The sequence below is a fragment of the Cynocephalus volans genome, chromosome 4 (assembly GCF_027409185.1).
Source record: "Cynocephalus volans isolate mCynVol1 chromosome 4, mCynVol1.pri, whole genome shotgun sequence".
In the NCBI taxonomy this organism is placed as follows: domain Eukaryota; kingdom Metazoa; phylum Chordata; class Mammalia; order Dermoptera; family Cynocephalidae; genus Cynocephalus; species Cynocephalus volans.
This window is the reverse complement of record NC_084463.1, coordinates 20,280,947-20,302,374: the sequence shown is the minus strand read 5'-3', so window position 1 is coordinate 20,302,374 and position 21,428 is coordinate 20,280,947. Positions and strand designations below refer to the sequence as shown.

The following is a 21,428-nucleotide window of genomic DNA, read 5'->3' as shown; positions in this document are numbered from 1 at the left end:
ACAGTAAGAATATTCGTGAGTTCACGGGTCTGAATGCTCTGTAAGGAACACTGGCTCTTCAAGGCTTCTGTCATAGACTGTCAGGCCTCAGGCTTCGCAGCGTCTCCTAATCTGAGGGTTCAGAGAAGAAATTCTTGAATGAACTGAATAAGCATGTATTGTAGAATGGCTTTGCTTTGTTAATATTCAAATATTCCTGAAATTGTCCTAACTTTAAGAATTTTCAGATTGTTTGGGGGTGGCTGGGGAAAGAGTGTGGGAGAAACCTTGGGAAATTGCTAGACCTGGCTCTTCTTTGTAGAACCAATTAATTATCATCTAACATGAACCACTTAACTGAAAGGAAGAATGAAGTTTCCATGGTCATAGAAAATTTTGTTTCTAATTAAGAAATATGGAGAGAGGAGGGACTAAAGCACAGAATGCCACTCTACAGTCTGTCTTCAGCAAGCTAGTGCAGCAAAGAACTAAAAAGAGCTTTTCTGTTGTGGCTGTGAATGATCTCAAACAAATTTGTACAGGAAGCACAGCTTTAGAGTGTACTGAAAGAAATATGTTGAATAGATGTTTATTAGCAACCTACTAATTAATGATTCACTAATAAGAAACTTTTAAAACAATTAAAATCACAAAAGCTTCTCCCTTTAAAACGGGATCAAAATTAATATGTTATACAAGCTGTGAGTAAAATCAGATTTATTTAAATCAGTAATGGAAACAAAGGAGATTTTGTGATAGTGGATTAACATTTCTTTAAAACAATATTTTATTTTGTCTTAAAATATTAACAAGAATCAAAATGCAAAATATCTCTGCCTTTTATGGCATCTGAGATATGATCAGAGATTCAACAAATCTTCTGTGAAGCCATTTGTGAACCAAAGTATATATGTTTGATACATATCCAAAAATGAGGAGATCACATGAGGCCAAGTATAATAATAAATATTTCTTTTACAGTTGTCTTTTATTAAAAAAGGAAAATTGTTTGGCAGGTAGTGAAATGAATCTTGGAGCTTTAAGAAGTCTAGCAAGCCGCAGAGAACGTTGGAGGGTTAAGATTAAGGTTCAGGTATTGAATAAAAGGCATCAACACTTTTAAAATTATGTGTTAAAACAACAACAACAACAAAAAAAACAAAACAAAAAAACCCAAAACAAAACAAAAAACCCCCACAAACAATATACTTATGTTTTTTAATCCTAGATGTTACCATGAAGGTCACATAGTCCTGGCTTTCAAACTTTATCTAGTAAAATGTTGCTCAGAAATCTAATACATAACATAGATAAAAGCGAAGTTCTCACTAACTATACTTAATGCAGAAGCCTTGAAATAAATTCACTGGAGCCCTGGGCTTCCTTGAGTCATGCTTGGAAGTCATGATTGGACCTTTGATCCAATCCAATAATCTGACCTGATAAAACTGCTAAATTTTTATCGTGCTAACAGTCATACTATCAGCTGGTAATGATATGGAAACAAACCAAGGTCTATGATATCTTTTGCAAAGCTTTTCACTTTCCTTAGTCAGTTGCGGTTAACCCTATTTGCTGAAGAACCTTTAGGGAGAGAAGTTAAGACTTGAGTCCAAGCAAGGGATGCAGGGAGAGCATCCTTGCTGACAAATTCTAAGTTATTTCCTTTCCAGACAGCTGGAAAGGAAAAAGACAACTTGTGTCGACTCTAACATTTAGTCTGTTAATAACCCCAGTTAGGATGGCTAAAATCCAAAAGGCTGTGAATGATCAATGCTGGTGAGGTTGCAGAGAAAAAGGAACTCTCATACATTGTTGGTGGGACTGCAAAATGGTGCAGCCTCTATGGAAAATGGTATGGAGGTTCCTCAAACAATTGCAGATAGATCTACCATACGACCCAGCTATCCCACTGTTGGGAATATACCCAGAGGAATGGAAATCATCAAGTCGAAGGTATACCTGTTCCCCAATGTTCATCGCAGCACTCTTTACAATAGCCAAGAGTTGGAACCAGCCCAAATGTCCATCAACAGATGAGTGGATACGGAAAATGTGGTACATCTACACAATGGAATACTACTCAGCTATAAAAACGAATGAAATACTGCCATTTGCAACAACATGGATGGACCTTGAGAGAATTATATTAAGTGAAACAAGTCAGGCACAGAAAGAGAAATACCACATGTTCTCACTTATTGGTGGGAGCTAAAAATTAATATATAAATTCACACACACACACACACACACACACACACACACACACACACACACACACACAAAACCGGGGGGGGGGGAGAAGATATAACAACCACAATTACTTGAAGTTGATACGAAAAGCAAACAGAAAGGACATTGTTGGGGGGGAGGGGGGGAGGGAGAAGGGAGGGAGGTTTTGGTGATGGGGAGCAATAATCAGCCACAATGTATATCGACAAAATAAAATTTAAAAAAAAATTAAAATAAAGAAGCTTCTATTACTCTGTCAATCAGCTATTTAAAATCTCTTTTCTTCTATTTATTGCCTTTCCCTATAGGATCTTCTTACACATAGTTTGGAGGGGAATCAAGCAAGAAAAGAGAGCAAGTGGTGTTATGGAAAAGACCTTCCATCCAGTGGCAGGAGTTCGATGCAGAAGAAAAACAAAATAACAACAACCAAAACTATGTTATATTGAAGATGGATGGAGAGACAGAACACAAGATAATACAAGAAAATAAAGTACACAAAAAGATAGATTAGGATATAGTGGTCCACACTATTCAACATGTGCTAAAAATTCAAGGTTGTCATCACATGTGAGGAATCAATGAAATTTCACGTGTTGGGGCAGAAAGAATTCCAGGGTCATGGCCCCATCCATCTGCTCTTGCTAACTCTCAGATATGTGGTTTGTCCTGTGCAATATTTTTTTTAGAGCTGTTTTTACTTCTTTGTTCCTCAAGGTGTAGATCAAAGGGTTCAGCATTGGTCCTACCAGATTCATCAGAATCTGAACCACAGTTCCGAGCATGGGATTGGGCGTGGGCTGCAGGTAGACAGTGATGATAGGCCCATAGGCACAGAGGATGGCAATGAGGTGGGCACTGCAGGTGGAGAAGGCATGGAGACGGCCCTCAGTTGTACGAATACTCAAGATGGAAACTGTGATCCGCATGTAGGATACAAGGATTAGGAGAAAGCAGACAAGAGATACTAGGCCAACATTGGTGAAGCTCACCATCTGGGTTAAGGATGTATCAGCACAGGCCAAGGGCAAGAGTGCTGGGATATCACAGAAGAAGTGATCCACTTCATTGGGACCACAATATGGCAAGGTGAAGGTGAGGGAAGTCAAGACACTGGAATGGACACACCCTAACAGCCATGTGCCTACAGCCAGGGCCACACAGATTCTAGGGTTCATGATGACTGTGTACTGCAGAGGGTAGCAGATGGCCGTGAAGCGGTCATAGGCCATCACAGTGTACAAGAAGCACTCAATGCTCCCAAAGAAATGGAAGAAGAAGAGCTGGGAGACACAGTCTCTGTAGGAGATGAGTCGGCTCAGTCCCATAAGGTAAAGCAGCATTTTGGGACAGGTAACAGAGGAGAAACCCATGTCAAACACAGACAAGTTCCCCAGGAAGAAATACATGGGTGTGTGAAGGCGAGTAGAAGAAATAACAACCACAAGGATAGATAAATTTCCCAGTAGGGTGCAGGCATAGAAGGGCAAGAATAAGACAAAAAGTATAATCTCCAGCCCCTTTGTGTGTGGGATTCCCAGAAGGATGAACTCAGTCACCACCGAGCAGTTCTTTGCCGCCATGGGAGCCAGTCCTGGGGGAGGAAGAGAAAGCAGAGGACATGGAAGAATGCCCTGGCTTGCTGTCAACAGAGTGAACATATTGGAGAAAGAAAATTTATAATTTAAATAACTGTGTTTTGGTTCTAAGTTATGGAAAGACAGCTTGTGATCCCAATTATAGGGCATTATTGGAACGTAGCTGTCATAGCCAACTTAGTAGTTTCTCTACCAAATATTTTTGTTGAACCAATTCCAAATGCAGATGTCCCTCATTAAAACAATATCTAAACAAAACAAAACAAAAGAACAACTTAGAGCCTGGATTTTCAAAGAAAAGAAGACACACACAAACGTATATTTCTCCTCCCCCAGGGTAGAGGGATAACAAGCCACAGAATCATTCAAAGGCTTTTTCATATCCTTGGAGAATCACTATATTTGTAAACCACAATTACTGACAACATATTTTATCCCTATGTCTTTTAACCGAGCCACAAATGTTGAAGGATCACTGCTTTAGGGCTCTAAATGCAGACACAACGTGATCTCAGTTCATTTAAGCCTCATAGTAAACTTTGAGGTAGATCCATAGAAAACAATTGAGCCATACAAAGGCTAAGCAACTCTCCTAAATTAAGGTAGCTAGTAAACGGCAGAACTTAGGATCTATTTTTTTTTAAGACATCAGTCTTTCCACTGTACCACATCTGAGATAGACTGTGGCATTACTGACTTCATGACCTTGTGAAATTTTGCTCCAGTGTAATCAATGATTTTCCTCTTGACATTGCCAGGCTCTGAAAATTTTCTTGCTTCTCCTTAATAAGTAATGGAAAACTAGCCTGTCTCCCTAGCTACCACATACACACTAAAATATAAAATCTAGGAGAGTAAATACTTTTTAGTGTTTATTCTTGGTGTAGAAAACAGGGCCTGGCACAGATTTTCAATAAATGTTTGACGAAAGAATAAAATGATTCAATGAATGATGAAACTTGGATATCATTCAGTTGTCTTGTCTTGTACAAGAACTTATGTGATACTGACAGATAGTAATCTCTCTACACAACCTTGTAAAGCAGGTGGATTACTACTTGATCCTCTTTTGCCTCATTCTGCTGACATATAGAATTCCTCTGTCTTCTTCCTCCACGTCACTTGTGCCCTGGGAAAGCTCTGTACTGTGCTCTAAAAGGTGACCGGTCCCAAGACAAGAGCTACAGTAATTTATACTGGCTCCAAATAAGTCCTGACTGTCACATATCACAGAAAGAATCAAACTAAATGTATCTAGGTGTAGACTCATCTACAGTTTTTATTATTTTAATCACTTTGAATCAAGTCTAACTTCCTGGTTATAAAGGGAAATAATAAGAATGGGGATTGTGAACTGGTAGGTTAGCATAATGGGTTGAAAGAAAAACCAAGCAAACAATGTCCTATTCTTGTGCCCAATAGCCCCACATTCCTGTTCATGCTAAATTCCAAGAACATTTGTAAGCCAAAAACTCCAAATTCACCTTTCCACTGGATATGAGAGGCAAAAAAGAGGAGTAAAAACAAGAAAGGAAGATGACACTTATGTGACTTACAGAGAAGAAATTTGATCCTTTTTCCATTTGTTTCTCTAGGATCTTTAGCCCCAATTTTCCTTTGACATCACACCACAAGCCAAGGTCAGGGATCTCTGCCTATCGTCTGGAAAGCTTTTTTTACCTTAGCCAAATAAACTCAAATAAACTCAGACTAAAGAATATAAAGCTAAATGTGCCTATATCTTCTGCAAAGATGTCTTCAAAGACACTGACAGCTACATATGTAGCAATTTATATGTCCTCGGAGCCCTTGGGACTCCATTCCTGAATGAGTCTTATTCAAGGAGGTTGTTAAGCAAAGGGAGCAATTAGAAGTGAGTAAATGATCTAGTTCAAACAGAATATGCTGATGTTTCCCCTTGTGGCTTTACTGTTATATGAAGAAGATGGAACACTATTTATACTTTGTACTTTTATGATTGACCTAGGAAAGTAAGAGAAAAGGTAAAGGCTACAGCCCAATATTAAGACATATGTAGAAACCGTTCTTTTAGTTTCAGTGTATTTTATTGGAATGAGAAATAACAATCATGTTTCTCAGGCTTTCAAAAGTATCCAGTTTCAAATACTTTAATCTCAGTGTCTCCTTAGTTTTTGCTTAGACTGAATTGTGTCCATTTCAAATTCACATGTTGAAACTCTGACTCCCTCCCCACCCCAAGTAATTATACTGGAGCTTGGGCCTTTAAAGAGGTGATCTAATAGAACTGGTGTCCTCATAAAAGAAGAAAAGACACCAGATCTCTTTCTCTCCTGCTCTCTACTCCTGTGAGGGCACAGAGAGAAGGCAGCCATCTGCAAGCTCCAGATACCTAACCCTGATGGAACATTGATTTTGGACTTTACAGTCTCTAGAACTGTGAGAAAATAAATTTCTTTTGTTTCTGCCAACTAGTCTCTGGTATTTTGTTATGGCATCCTGACAGGACTAAGACAGTTTTTGACTTTTCAGAGTATTTTTTGTTTTCATATTTTGATTTGAAAATATAGTTTTTATTACCAGAATCCTAAACAGTTTAGTCAGTTGGAAAAATTTACTTCCCTGAACTAGGATCAGTTTTCTACATGATTCTCCCTGAATTATATTAAGGTATTATTCTACAAATATTAATTAAGAACCTATTCAACCATAACCAAGACAAGTTGCCTAAACCTGGACTTACTCTTTTGTGATGGGAGTCAGAGTCTTGCCCCTTGAGATGTTCAAAGTCTGGCAATTATCTTTCATGTAACACGACAGCCATAAAAAACGATCAAAACAACATAGCTTTTTTGTTCCATAGGGACCTCACCCAGAGATGCCCAGCCACTACAAATCTCCACAGCCTAGGTTACTGAGGAACTCACAGACATAGTGAACATGAATTGTAGCTAAAGAAACTGCATGGAGTCTATAGTGCTGCACCATCCAGAATAAAGCAAATGTACATTACCCTCTGCACTTCCCCAGCCATGAGGCTCTTCCATCAGCCCAATGTGCTCACATGAGTGGCTACAACATTGTGAACCCACTGGCATGGAAAACATGAAAAAGAAAAAAATAAATAAATAAAAAGGAATGAAGAAAACCTACAAAACTTATGGGACATTATTAAGGAACAAATACTTGAATTATGGGCATCCAAGAAGGAAAAGACAAAAAAAAAAAAATCTTTGAAAACCTACTTAATAAAATAATAGCTGAAAACTTCCCAAATCTTGAAAGAGATATGGACATTCAATTTTAGGAAGCTCAAAGATCCTCAAATAGATTAAACCCAAGAAGGTTCTCTATAAGGCACATTGTAATCAAAAGTCAAAGACAAAGAGAAAATTCTAAAAGCAGCAAGAGAAAAGAATCAAGTAACAAATATGGAAATTCCCATAGACTAAGAGTAGACTTCTCAGCAGAGACCTGACAAGTGAGGAGAGAATGGGATGATATATTAAGAGTGTGAGAGAAAAAACTGTCAGCCAAGAATAGTATAACCAGCAAAGCTATCCTTCAGAAATGAAGGAGAAATAAAGATTTTTCTAGATAAGCAAAAACTGAGGAAATTCATCACCACTAGAATGATCTCACAAAAAAATGCTCAAGAGAGTCCCTGCTTCTGGAAGTGAACAAATGATAACTACCATCATTAAAAAGTGTGAAAATACAAATCTCACTGATAATACAGATGCACAAATGAGAAAAATAAATCGAACCTTACCACTATGGAGAACAACCAAACCAAAAATATAAGAAAGAAAGGATATACAGAAAAAGTGGAATACAATAAATAAAAGACTGGAGCAAGTCCTCATCTATGAATATTAACATTGAATGTAAATAGACTGAATTCCCCACTTTAAATACATAGACTAACTGAATTTATTTTTTTTAAATAACAGTTATATGTTGCCTACAAGAAAATCTTTCACTTATGAAGAAACACATAAACTAAAAGCGAAGGGTTAAAAAAATATTCCGTGCAAATGGAAGCCAAATGTGAGTGGGAGTAGCTGTATTTATATCAAATAAAGCAGACTGTAAGTCCAAAACTGTAGTAAGAGACAGAGAATGACATGGCATTATAATAAAAGGATCAGTTTAACAAGAGGATATAACAATTGTAAATGCAAGGGTACTTCAATAAGTTCTTAGAAAAATGGAATTAAAAGATAGTATGAAGGAATTCGGGTTTCAAGATGGCGGCGGCTGCGGCGGCTGGCGCGGAGTAGCTGAGGTGGAAAAGGTGGCCACTGGGCCTCAGGCAGCCGGGAAACTTGTGGACCTTCCTCTGGCCATCTCTTAAGGGAGGACTGCCGCTGCTGACCGGTCGTGGGGGCTCAACGCCACTTTGCCCCCGGCAGGAGAGGCTGCCTCATTTACCGGCAACAGCTTTGAAGTGTGGAGCAGGAAAAGAACTGATTCTTAGCTGCAAAAGCGAGTCTTGAAACAGGGAACACGGCGCCAGGGCTGCTGTGGATGCAGCCAGGATCCCGGAGGCTGGGGCCGCACTGAAGGCGGTCAGCTGCCCTATTCAGGATTCGAGGTTTCAGGCCGGCATTAAAGAAGATTCCTGGGAGCACCCGAGCGGCGCCGCGACTGAACAGCCCGAGGCGGCAGCACCGAGAACACGGAAGGCAACAAACCAGAGACAGAGCAAGCGCCCGACCTGGCACAGCACTGTGAGTGATCCCTGGCACAGCTCTGTTCGGGGGGTGGATGCCCACGCGGCTTCCGCCTGCACCACCAGGCTACTCATTGCCCCGGTGCTGCCTCCATTTTCCCAGGTGCGGGCAGCTCCGCCCTGCTCGGCCATCACTGAGCCCATTTGCTTGGCCTGGCGCGGGGCTTTCCGGACCCTGCGGGCCGACCTCCTCTCCCACTCCCTCCGCGGTTCTCTGGCGGGGCTGGGGGTGTGGGGCGTCCCGACCAGTGTTGGGAGGGCTAGGAAATACGGGCGGGCCGACTGTCACTCCACCACACCCTGGACTCCGGCCCGGTAAACTTCCTGTTACTGGGAGGCAGATACCATCTCTGCGACCACCAGTTTGGAAAAAAGCCTAACGAATTTCTGGTTGGGAATAGTGTGGTAGGAGAGTTCCCAGGTCCGCTTGAACCTGCCGGAGAGCAGGCTGCAGGCGGGCACTAGACTCGGTTTATACCGGGGGGATACAAAGGTGAACAAGACCCGAGAAAGATCTACACAGTGCTACAAAGGCACCCAGAGAGACTGGTCGTCTGTGCCTAGCAGAAACCTGGTAGACTTCCTGGGCGAGGCGGTGCTGAGCAGGGTCTTGAAGGCCCAGCTGATAGACGAGGGGTGCAGAAGACACACCCCAGCCCAGCACAGTGTGCACAGAGGGGGGAGACGTGCGGCCAGGGAGGCGGAGACTCGACAGAAACCACACACCCGGTGGGGTCGCCACTGCACGATCTAACAGCCTGGGCCAGAGCACACGGAACGGGGAGAAGTCCTGTACAGGAAGTGAAAGCTCAACAGAGATCACACACCCTGTGGTACGTGATCCACCAGCCCAGCAGAGTACAAGCTGACCAGAAAGGTGGATCCCCGGAGAAGCCCAAGACCCGAGGCAACCACACACACAAGACACTAGAGGCCAACTGAGCTGTCACGGCGGGAGCCATACCAAATTGGCAACCACAGCAACATTCTAGTTAGTCATTAGTCTCAAACCGGTGGACTGTGAAACCCCCTGCCACAATGAATAAACACCAAAAAAAAGACACCAGAAATACAAAAAACCAAGAAAGTACACCACCAAAAGTTAATAAATCTCATACTCTAGATCCTATAGAACAAGAAGCCCTTGAAATAACTGACAAGGAATTTCGAGTGATAATTCTAAGGAAACTGAATGAGATACAAGAAAACTCAGCTAGACATCATGATGAAATGAGGAAAAGTATACAGGATCTGAAAGAGGAAATATACAAGGAAATCAATGTCCTGAAAAAAAATGTAGCAGAACTTGCTGAACTGAAGAAGTTATTCAGCGAAATAAAAAACACAACGGAGGGTTTAACCAGCAGGCTTGTCGAAGTTGAAGAGAGAACCTCTGAACTTGAAGATGGGCTGTTTGAAATAACACAAGCAGACAAAAAGAAAGAAAAAAGAATCAAGGACATGGAAGAAAATCTGAGAGAGATATCAGACAACCTCAAGTGCTCAAATATCCGAGTCATGGGTATTCCAGAAGGGGAGGAAAATGGAGATTCCATTGAAAACATATTCAACAAAATAGTGGCAGAAAACTTCCCAGGTTTAGGAAAAATCACAGATCTTCAGATCCAGGAAGCTCAACGATCTCCAAATGTATTCAACCCAAAAAGGCCTTCTCCAAGACATGTCATAGTCAAATTGGCAAAACTCAGAGACAAAGAGAGAATCTTAAAAGCTGCAAGAGAGAAGCGTCAAATCACCTATAAGGGAGCCCCAATCAGGTTAACATCAGACTTTTCATCACAAACCCTAAAAGCTAGAAAGGAATGGGATGATATTTTCAAAATACTAAAAGACAAAGATTGCCAGCCAAGAATACTCTACCCTGCAAGGCTATCCTTCCGAAATGAGGGGCAAATAGTATATTTCTCAGACAAACAAAAACTGCGGGAGTTCACTACCACAAGACCACCCTTACAAGAAATCCTCAAGGGAGTACTGGGTTTGGTTCCTGAAAAATAACTACCACTGCCATAAAAACCTAAGAAAAATCTAAACCCGCTAGTACAATAAAAATGGCATTCATGAAGAGAAAACAAGCTAACAAAAACACTATCTACAACCTAAGGAACCAACAAACAAAGAAACCAAACAGTAAATCAGAAAGCAAGGAACAAAAGACACCTAAGACAACCAAACAACCAATAAAATGCTAGGAATAAATCAACACCTTTCAATAACAACTCTTAATGTTAAAGGCTTAAATTCCCCAATTAAAAGACACAGACTGGCTGACTGGATCAAAAAGCAGGACCCAACTATATGCTGCCTACAAGAGACCCACCTCACCCATAAAGATTCACACAGACTAAGAGTGAAAGGATGGAAAAAGATTTACCATGCAAACAGAAAAGAAAAACGAGCTGGAGTGGCTATTCTTATATCTGACAAAATAGACTTTAAACTAAAAACCATAAAAAGAGACAATGAGGGACACTACTTAATGATAAAAGGACTGATCCATCAAGAAGACATAACAATCATAAATATGTACGCACCCAATGTTGGAGCAGCCAGATTTATAAAACAAACTCTATTAGACCTAAAGAAGGAAATAGACACTAATACCATAATAGCAGGGGACCTGAACACTCCACTGTCAATATTAGACAGATCATCTAGGCAAAGAATCAGTAGAGAAACACAAGATCTAAACAAGACTCTAGACCAATTGGAATTGGCAGATATCTACAGAACATTCCACCCAACAACCTCAGAATATTCATTCTTCTCATCAGCACATGGATCATTCTCCAGGATAGATCACATATTAGGTCACAAATCAAGTCTCAATAAATTCAAAAAAATTGGAATTATCCCATGTATCTTCTCAGACCACAATGGATTAAAACTAGAAATTAATAACAAACGAAACTCTGGAAACTATACAAACACATGGAAATTAAACAGCATTCTACTTAATGACATATGGGTCCAAGAAGAAATCAAGCAGGAAATCAAAAAGTTTATTGAAACTAATGAAAACAATGATACATCATACCAAAACCTTTGGGATACTGCAAAAGCAGTATTGAGGGGAAAATTTATTGCATTAAATGCTCACTTCAGAAGAATGGAAAGATGGCAAGTGAACAACCTAACACTTCACCTTAAAGAACTAGAAAAACAAGAACAATCCAATCCTAAAGTTAGCAGACGGAAAGAAATCATTAAGATCAGAGCAGAACTGAATGAAATTGAAAACCAAAAAACAATTCAAAAGATCAACGAATCAAAAAGTTGGTTTTTTGAAAAGATAAATAAAATTGACAAACCATTAGCATGGCTAACAAAAAAAAGAAGAGAGAAGACTCAAATAACAAAAATTAGAAATGAAAAAGGCGATATTACAACTGATTCATCTGAAATACAAGGAATCATTCGAGACTACTATAAACAACTATACGCCAACAAATTTGAAAATCTGGAGGAAATGGATAAATTTCTGGACACACACAAGCTCCCAAAACTGAACCGTGAAGACGTAGAAAATTTGAACAGACCAATAACAATAAAGGAGATTGAAGCTGTTATCAGAAGGCTCCCAACAAAGAAAAGCCCAGGACCAGATGGATTCACAGCAGAATTTTACCAAACATTCAAAGAGGAATTGACACCGATTCTTTACAAACTATTCCAAAAGATTGAAACGGACGCAAATCTCCCAAACTCATTCTATGAAGCAAACATCATCCTGATACCAAAACCAGGTAAAGATATAACCAAAAAAGAAAACTACAGGCCGATATCCTTGATGAATATAGATGCAAAAATCCTCACTAAAATACTAGCAAACAGAATACAGCAACACATACGAAAAATTATTCATCACGATCAAGTGGGATTCATCCCAGGGATGCAAGGTTGGTTCAACATACGCAAATCAATAAATGTGATACACCATATTAATAAACTCAAACACAAGGACCATATGATCATCTCTATAGATGCTGAAAAAGCATTTGATAAAGTTCAGCACTCATTCATGACAAAGACCCTCTATAAGTTAGGTATAGAGGGAAAGTATCTCAACATAATTAAAGCCATATATGACAAACCCACAGCCAATATCATCCTGAATGGGGAAAAGCTGAAAGCTTTTCCTTTAAGAACAGGCACTAGACAAGGATGCCCACTCTCACCACTTCTATTCAACATAGTGTTGGAAGTACTAGCCAGAGCAATCAGAGAAGAGAAGGAAATAAAGGGCATCCAGATTGGAAAAGATGAAGTCAAACTGTCCCTGTTTGCAGATGACATGATCCTATATATCGGACAGCCTAAAACCTCTACAAAAAAACTGTTGGAATTGATAAATGATTTCAGCACAGTAGCAGGATACAAAATCAACACACAAAAATCAGTAGCATTTCTTTTCTCCAATAGTGAACATGCAGAAGGAGAAATCAAGAAAGCCTGCCCATTTACAATAGCCACCAAAAAAATAAAATACTTAGGAATTGAGTTAACCAAGGATGTGAAAAATCTCTATAATGAGACCTACAAACCACTGCTGAGAGAAATTAGAGAGGATACATGAAGATGGAAAGATATTCCATGCTCTTGTATTGGAAGAATCAACATAGTGAAAATGTCCATACTACCCAAAGTGATATACAAATTCAACGTAATCCCCATCAAAATTCCAATGACGTTTTTCTCAGAAATGGAAAAAACTATTCAGACATTTATATGGAACAATAAAAGACCACGAATAGCCAAAGCAATGCTCAGCAAAAAAAATAAAGCTGGAGGCATAACACTACCTGACTTTAAGCTATACTACAAAGCTATAATAACCAAAACAGTATGGTACTGGCATAAAAACAGACACACTGACCAATGGAATAGAATAGAGAATCCAGAAATCAACCCACACACTTACTGCCATCTGATCTTTGACAAAGGCACCAAGCCTATTGACTGGGGAAGGGACTGCCTCTTCAGCAAGTGGTGCTGGGATAACTGGATATCGATATGCAGGAGATTGAAACTAGATCCATACCTCTCACCGTATACTAAAATCAACTCAAAATGGATTAAGGATTTAAATATACACCCTGAGACAATAAAACTTCTTAAAGAAAACATAGGAGAAACACTTCAGGAAATAGGACTGGGCACAGACTTCATGAATACAACCCCAAAAGCACGGGCAACCAAAGGAAAAATAAACAAATGGGATTATATCAAACTAAAAAGCTTCTGCACAGCAAAAGAAACAATTAACAGAGTTAAAAGACAACCAACAGAGTGGGAGAAAATATTTGCAAAATATACATCTGACAAAGGATTAATATCCAGAATATATAAGGAACTCAAACAACTTTACAAGAAGAAAACAAGCAACCCAATTAAAAAATGGGCAAAAGAGCTAAGTAGGCATTTCTCTAAGGAAGATATCCAAATGGCCAACAGACATATGAAAAAATGCTCAACTTCACTCAGCATCCGGGAAATGCAAATCAAAACCACATTGAGATACCATCTAACCCCAGTTAGGATGGCTAAAATCCAAAAGACTCTGAACGATAAATGCTGGCGAGGCTGCGGAGAAAAAGGAACTCTCATACATTGTTGGTGGGACTGCAAAATGGTGCAGCCTCTATGGAAAATGGTATGGAGGTTCCTTAAACAATTGCAAATAGATCTACCATACGACCCAGCCATCCCACTGTTGGGAATATACCCAGAGGAATGGAAATCATCAAGTCGAAGGTATACCTGTTCCCCAATGTTCATCGCAGCACTCTTTACAATAGCCAAGAGTTGGAACCAGCCCAAATGCCCATCATCAGATGAGTGGATACGGAAAATGTGGTACATCTACACAATGGAATACTACTCAGCTATAAAAACGAATGAAATACTGCCATTTGCAACAACATGGATGGACCTTGAGAGAATTATATTAAGTGAAACAAGTCAGGCACAGAAAGAGAAATACCACATGTTCTCACTTATTGGAGGGAGCTAAAAATTAATATATAAATTCACCCACACCCATACATACACACACACAAACCGGGGGGGGGGGAAGAAGATATAACAACCACAATTATTTGAAGTTGATACAACAAGCAAACAGAAAGGACATTGTCGGGGGGGAGGGGGGGAGGGAGAAGGGAGGGAGGTTTTGGTGATGGGAAGCAATAATCAGCTACAATGTATATCGACAAAATAAAATTTAAAAAAAAAAAAAAAAAAAAGATAGTATGAATCTTTCCATGAGCTTTTTGAAGACCATCTGCATATAAGCACCAAAAACTGAGCAAGCAGATGTATACAGCAAATATTATCATATTTGAAGTGAGGAAGAGACATTAATTCAATAAAGCTGGGGGTTTCAGCACCCTACTCTCAGCAATGGACAAATCATCTACCCAGAAAATCATCAAAGAAACATCAGAGTTAACAGCACTCTAGACTAAATGTTTCTGATAAATAATTACAGAACATTTCATTCAACAGCCACAGAATACACATTCTTTTCATCAGCAGATCGTACATTCTCCAGGATTGACCATATGTTAGGCCACAAAATGTCACCACAGAAATACAAAGAATCATTAGAGATGACTATGAGCATCTATATGATGACAAATTGAAAAACCGAATAAGGATAGATTTCTGGATCTGTGACTTACTAAGATTAAACAAAAAGAAGTAGAAAACCTGAACAGACAAATAATGAGCAGTAAGGCTGAATCATGAAAAGTCTTCCAACAGAGAAAATCCCTTCAAAATACCAATGACATTTTTCACAAACATAGAAAAAACATTTGTATGAAACCCCAAAAGACCCTATATAGGCAGAGCAATTCTGAGCAAAAAAAACAATACTGAAAGCATCATACTACCTGACCTCAAAATATACTACAAAGCTATTGTTATCAAAAGAGCATAGTACTGGCACAAAAACAGAAATACACCAATGAAACAGAATAGAAAATCTAGATACAAATCCATGTATTTACATCCAAATGACTTTTGACAATTTGACTAGAACATACATTGGAGAAAGGAAAGACTTTTCAATAAATGGTGCTGGAAAAACTTGATATCTGCATACAGAAGAATGAAACTATCCCCCTATCTCTCATCATATACAAAACTCAACTCAAAATGGATTAAAGACTTAAATGTAAGACCTGGAATTACGAAACTAATGGAAGAAAACATAGGTGAAATTCTTCACAACATTGGTCTGGCAAAGATTTCATGAATGAAACCTCATAAGCACAGGCAACAAAAGCAAAAATAAGAAACATGAGATTACATCAAACTAAAATGCTTCTGCTCTGCAAGGAACCAATCAACAGAGTAAAGAGACATACTGTAGAATGGGAGAAAATGTTTGCAAACTGTTCAGCCACCAAGGGATTAATATCCCAAATATACAAGGAACTGAAATAACTCAACAACAATAAAGCATATAATCTAATTTTAAAATGGGCAAATGATCTGAATAGACCCCTCTCAAAAGAAGGCATACAGATGCTCAGCAAGTGCATGAAAAATGTGCAACATCACTAATCATCAGGGAAATGCAAATCAAAATCACAGTGAAATCTCATCTCATGTCGCCCAGTTAGAATCATTATGCTGGCAAAGAAAAGAGAACACTTATACACTATTGACTGGAACATAAATTAGTATAGCTATTATGGAAAACAATAACAAGAGTTTTCAAAAAAACTACAAGTAAAACTACCATATAATCCATCATGAAGTGTTGGGATGATTTTTAGAATCCCTGGGTGTTTTTTTTTTTTTTTTTTTTTTTGTCTTTTTCGTGACGGGTACTCAGCCAGGGAGCGAACCGGCCATTCCTATACAGGATCCGAACCCGCGGCGGGAGCGTCGGTGCGCTCCCAGCCCTGCACTCTCCCAAGTGCGCCACAGGGTCGGCCCCCCTGGGTGTTTTTAAACCCCTGATTTGATAATGCTGCTCTGCACAATTCAGAATATCCTCTGCAGCACACAGAATCCACTTCCACACTTCCAAAGACAGGAAGGACACCCTTTCAAAGTGGACTATTCCCTCGCTACTAATTCCCTTGCATTAAAGCCTACCACCTCAAATTTTTTAGAAAATGTTCCTTGTTTTACTCTTTGCAATCTGCCAAACAAATCTAACCCTTTTTAAATTTAGCATCCCTTTACAAATTTGGGATCATTGATTATATCTGCCTTCTCTTTATCTAAATAGTTTAATTTCCAGCAACTGTTCCTCATATACACATTCTTATGAATTCCTGACATTTCACCATTCTAGTTTGTCAATGCCCTTCGTGAAGTGCAATCTCAGAATTAAAGGCAATGCCCCAGGTGTAATGACACTTTGACTGTGCCTGAGACTTAGGAGGGCTCAATAAATGTCTGTGGAATGAGTGAATAACCTCTCAGCCCTCAGAGGGCCTGGCCTCACCACTGAACAAGACATAGGACTCCTATGCACATGCACATCACACATTGTTTCATTTATCACAGAGCAGTCAGGCTAAAGGCAGCTGGAAGAGATTCACTGTGAATAGGAGCCCTCCAAGCTGAGATAAAATAATTACATCTTGTGATGAAGTTTGGTAATTTTGTTAAAAAGATGTTCCAAGTTGCCTGCTCCAACATTTGTTGTGATTTACAAATGGCATTAGCAAGTTAACAACCCAAATGAATCCTCTGTAAGGAACAGCTCTCAATGTTGCACTTGTTGGGGGTACTGCAGAGTTCTTAGAAAGTGCTCACTGTGTTCCTCAACAACCACCCCTTCACCACCTATCCCTGATGCATAATTTAACTCGTGGCCTGATGGAATCCAGCCCACGTCAAAGTCTACTCTTAACCCATTATCAACTTATCCTTAAAAGAGTGTTTTCAAATTCAGCTACCCTTTATGCCAAAGGTCAGAAAATTGTGACCTGTGGCACAAATACTGCCAGCCACCTGTTTTTGTAAATATAGTTTCATTAGAACATGGACTCACCCATTTCTTTAAATATTTTCTATGACTGTTTCCATTCTACAACAGCAGAGTTGAGTATTTGTGGCAGAGATCATAAGGCCCACAATACCTATATTTCTGGACTTTAGGGGAGAAGTTTACTGATCTCTGTTCAAGAGATGAGGAAGATGTCACAGGTTTGTATTTGGTACAATTGTTTTTGAACTGTTTTTATAGCAGAGAGACCCTTACAACTGGCGTCGATAATTTTTTTAAAAATAGTTTAATACACTAATAAAGAGGAAAAAATTGGCTTTACCCACAAGTGGACTAGTGACCTCTTTCTGAAACAATCTGGCCCCCAACCAGTTTTTTCAGGGCTCCCTTCACATCTTTGTTTCTCAAGGTGTAGATTGTGGGGCTCAGCATGGGGGTGACTACACTGGCAAATATCTGCACTAGGGTCATCAGCACTTCACTCAAAGACAGCTGGGTATAGACGAGGGCACAGGGCCCAAAGAACAGTGTGACCACTGGTGTGTGGTAAATACAGGTGGATGACTCCATGTACCTCCCTTCCTTCAGCAGAGTGAATCTTTAGGATTGCAACCACAATGCAGATGTAGGAGGCCAGAATGGAGAGGAATCAAGTCATGGGCACAAGGCCAATGCCGGTGAAGCTTACCGTCCCAATGGTAAGGGTGTTACCACATGCCAATGTGACTGTGAGGAAGATGTCACAAAAGGAATAGTCCACCTCATTAGAACCACAATATGGCAGCTGGAAGGTCAACATAGTGAGAATTGTAGCAGGAAAGGAGCTAGTGAACCAGGTGCCAGCAGCCAGCATGGCACACACCTAGCTGTTCACGATGATGGTGTAATACAATGGGTAGCAGATGGCAGGAAACTGGTCGTAGGCCATCACCATGTGGACCAGGCACTCTGTGCAGTCCAGGAAGTGGTAAAAATAGACCTGGGACATGCACTTGGTTCATGAGGATGGTGTAAGGCAGTAAGTAGCAGATGGCAACAAGCTAGTCATAGGTTGTTACTGTGTAGACCAGGCCCCCCATGCAGCCCAGGAAGTGGTAAATAGAAAAGACCTAGGACATGCAACCACCCAGCAAGTTGATTCAGTTCCTCACCAGCAATCTGGCCAGCATCTTTGGAGTGCTCATGTAAAAGAAACCGATGTCCAGCATGGAGAGATTAAAAAGAAAGAAACACATAGGCATGTGGAGGTGGGACAGACATCACAGCTAAAAGAATGAGCAGAGTTCAGAGACAGAAGATCAAGAACCCAACAAAGAGCACACTGTCCTGCCCCTGTGTGTGTGGGATGCCCACCAGGATTAACTCTGTAACCAGCCTGTTGTTCTTTACCAGCATAGAAGTTACATGTTATCATGGAAAGGGGGAAAATGACTATACATTCATAACCCAAGCCAGCAAATTCCACTGCTTGCTACTAGTATATTCACGAGGATAAAATCCATCATTGATCCTATTAATGAAAAGATAATGTTTACTGTGATTCAGACAGCAGGACCAGCAAATATCCTTAGAAGAAAATGTGGTCTATGGGAGTGAGGACTGAATGGGGGTAACTTCACTGGTAAATGATCAGATTCTATTTAACTGTCATCAGATGAAGAAGAGCAAGTGACAAAGATAGGAGAAGTGTAGAGTACTAAGAAAGGCAAGGAAAGACATCGAAAGTAAAGGAAAAGAAATTAGAGAAAACAGGAGGACAAGTGTGGGGTGCATTTACAGTTTACATTGAATTTTTATAAAAACTGTCCAGTTAAGCCTTAAAATAATCCTATAAAACAGGTATTAATATTTTCTTTTTTAATTTTGATTTTTTAAAAGTTTATTTATTTACTTATTTTTAATTGGTTATGCATATTCATGAGATACAAAGCTGATTGTCACCCCTTGTGCCCATGATGTGAGGGCCAGATTCATACTGGCACCATATCCATTACCACAAATTGCATTTGTACCCTGTGTCCCTCACCCAATTATCCCCAACCTCCCTTTCTCTCTCCCTTCCCCCCATTCCACTTTGTAGCCCAAGGAATGTTCTCTCCCTCTGCAAGTCTAAGTCACTACTGTGGTCTGTGTTTCCTTCCTTCTTTCTCTCTTAGCTCCCATATATGAGTGAGTGCATGTGGTATTTATCCCTCTGTGCTTTGCTTATTTCACTCAGCATAAGTTTCTCTAGGCTCATCCATGTTGTTGCAAATGGGAGTATTTCATTCTTTTTTATGGCAGAATAGAATTCCATGGTGTATATATACCACAGTTTCCTTATCCAATCATCCGCCAATGGAAGACATATCTGTCGTTGTTTGAGAAAGCTCCATACTGTTTTCCACAGTGGTTGTACTAATTTACAGTCCCACCAACAGTGTAGGATTGCTCCCTTTTCTCCACATCCTCGCCAGTATTTGTTATTTTCTGTCGTTTTGATTATAGCCATTCTAACTGGGGTGAGATGATATCTCAATGTGGTTTTAATTTGCATTTCCCTGACAATTAGTTATGTTGAGCATTTTTTCATTTAACTATTGGTCATTTGTATGTCTTCCTTTGAAAAATGTCTATTCAGTTCCTTTGCCCATTTTTTAATTGGGTTATTTCTTTTTTTACTGTGTAATTGCTTGAGTTCCTTGTATATCCTGGATATTAATCCCTTGTCAGATGTATAGTTAGCAAAAATTTTCTCCCACTGTTGGTTGTTGTTTCACTCTGTTGATTGTTTCCTTCACTATGCAGAAGTGTTTTAGTTTGATATAGTCCCATTTGTTTATTTTTCTTTTGCTGCTTGTGCTTTTGGGCTCATGTTCATTAGGTATGTGCCCAGACCTAGTTCCTGAAGTGTTTCACCAATATTTTCCCTTAGTAATTTTACAGTTTCAGGTCTTATATTCAAGTATTTTATCCATTTTGAGTTGATTTTAGTATATGGTGAGAGGTGTGTGTTTAGTTTCATTCTTCTGCATATGGATATCCAATTTTCCCAGCACCACTTATAAAGAAGGAGTCTTTTCTCCAATGTGTGTTTTTTGTTTCTTTTGTCAAGTATCAGAGGGCTGTAAGCCTGAGGGGTGATTTCTGGGTTCTCTATTCTGCTCCACTTGTCTGAGTGTCTACTTTTATGCCAGTACCATGCTGTTTTGCCTACTATAGCTTTGTAGTATCATTTGAAGTCAGGTAGTATTAGGCCTCCGGCTTTATTTATTTATTTTTTTGCTCAGGATTGCATTGGCTACTCAGTCTCTTTTGTCGTTACATAGGAATGTTGAGATTGTTTTTTCCATTTCTGTGAAGAATGTCATTGGTATTTTGATGAGGACTGCATTGAATCTGTAGATTGCTTGGGGTAGTATAGACATTTTCACAATGTTAATTCTTCCCATCCAAGAGCATGGAATGTCTTCCATCTTTTTGTATCTTCTTTAATTTCTTTCAATAGTATTTTGATTTCTTGATGTATTTGGATGTCTTGAAATTTTGGGTAAGTAGGATAAATTCTATTAATTCTACAGGTTTAACAGGAGAAAGAAGAGAGATTATTAACCTACACTTGAATAATCTTAGCACCATATGAGGCTAAGATAAAAATTGATTAGACATTAATTATAAGAATATCTCATGGCTATAATGCTAAATTATTTTCTTTACTCAAAAAACATATATCGATCATTGTTTGTGGTCAGAAACTACGTGAGATGCTGAGACATCAAAACTAATAATTTAGAGACTCTTCAATGAAGAAACCCACAGATACAAGGAAAAATAAAATACAAACAGTTAAATAAATATGATACAGTGTAATAATTATATAATTGAGGATATTTGTTTATGACATTTTTGGAACAATTTATACTTCATGTTG

At 39.3% G+C, this 21,428-nt stretch overlaps 1 protein-coding gene across 1 annotated transcript; it reads right to left on the bottom strand.

Moving 5' to 3' along the window:
• Window positions 1–2,855: 2,855 nt before the first annotated feature.
• Window positions 2,856–3,794, bottom strand: LOC134377113 (olfactory receptor 10D3). The gene has a single exon (XM_063095730.1). The coding sequence runs from the start codon at window positions 3,792–3,794 to the stop codon at window positions 2,856–2,858; it is 939 nt and encodes a 312-aa protein (XP_062951800.1).
• Between the last annotated feature and the right edge of the window lie 17,634 nt (window positions 3,795–21,428).

Coding starts and splice junctions, on each gene's coding strand:
- LOC134377113 (XM_063095730.1), bottom strand. CDS start 3,794: ATGGCGGCAAAGAACTGCTCGGTGGTGACTGAGTTCATCCTTCTGGGA.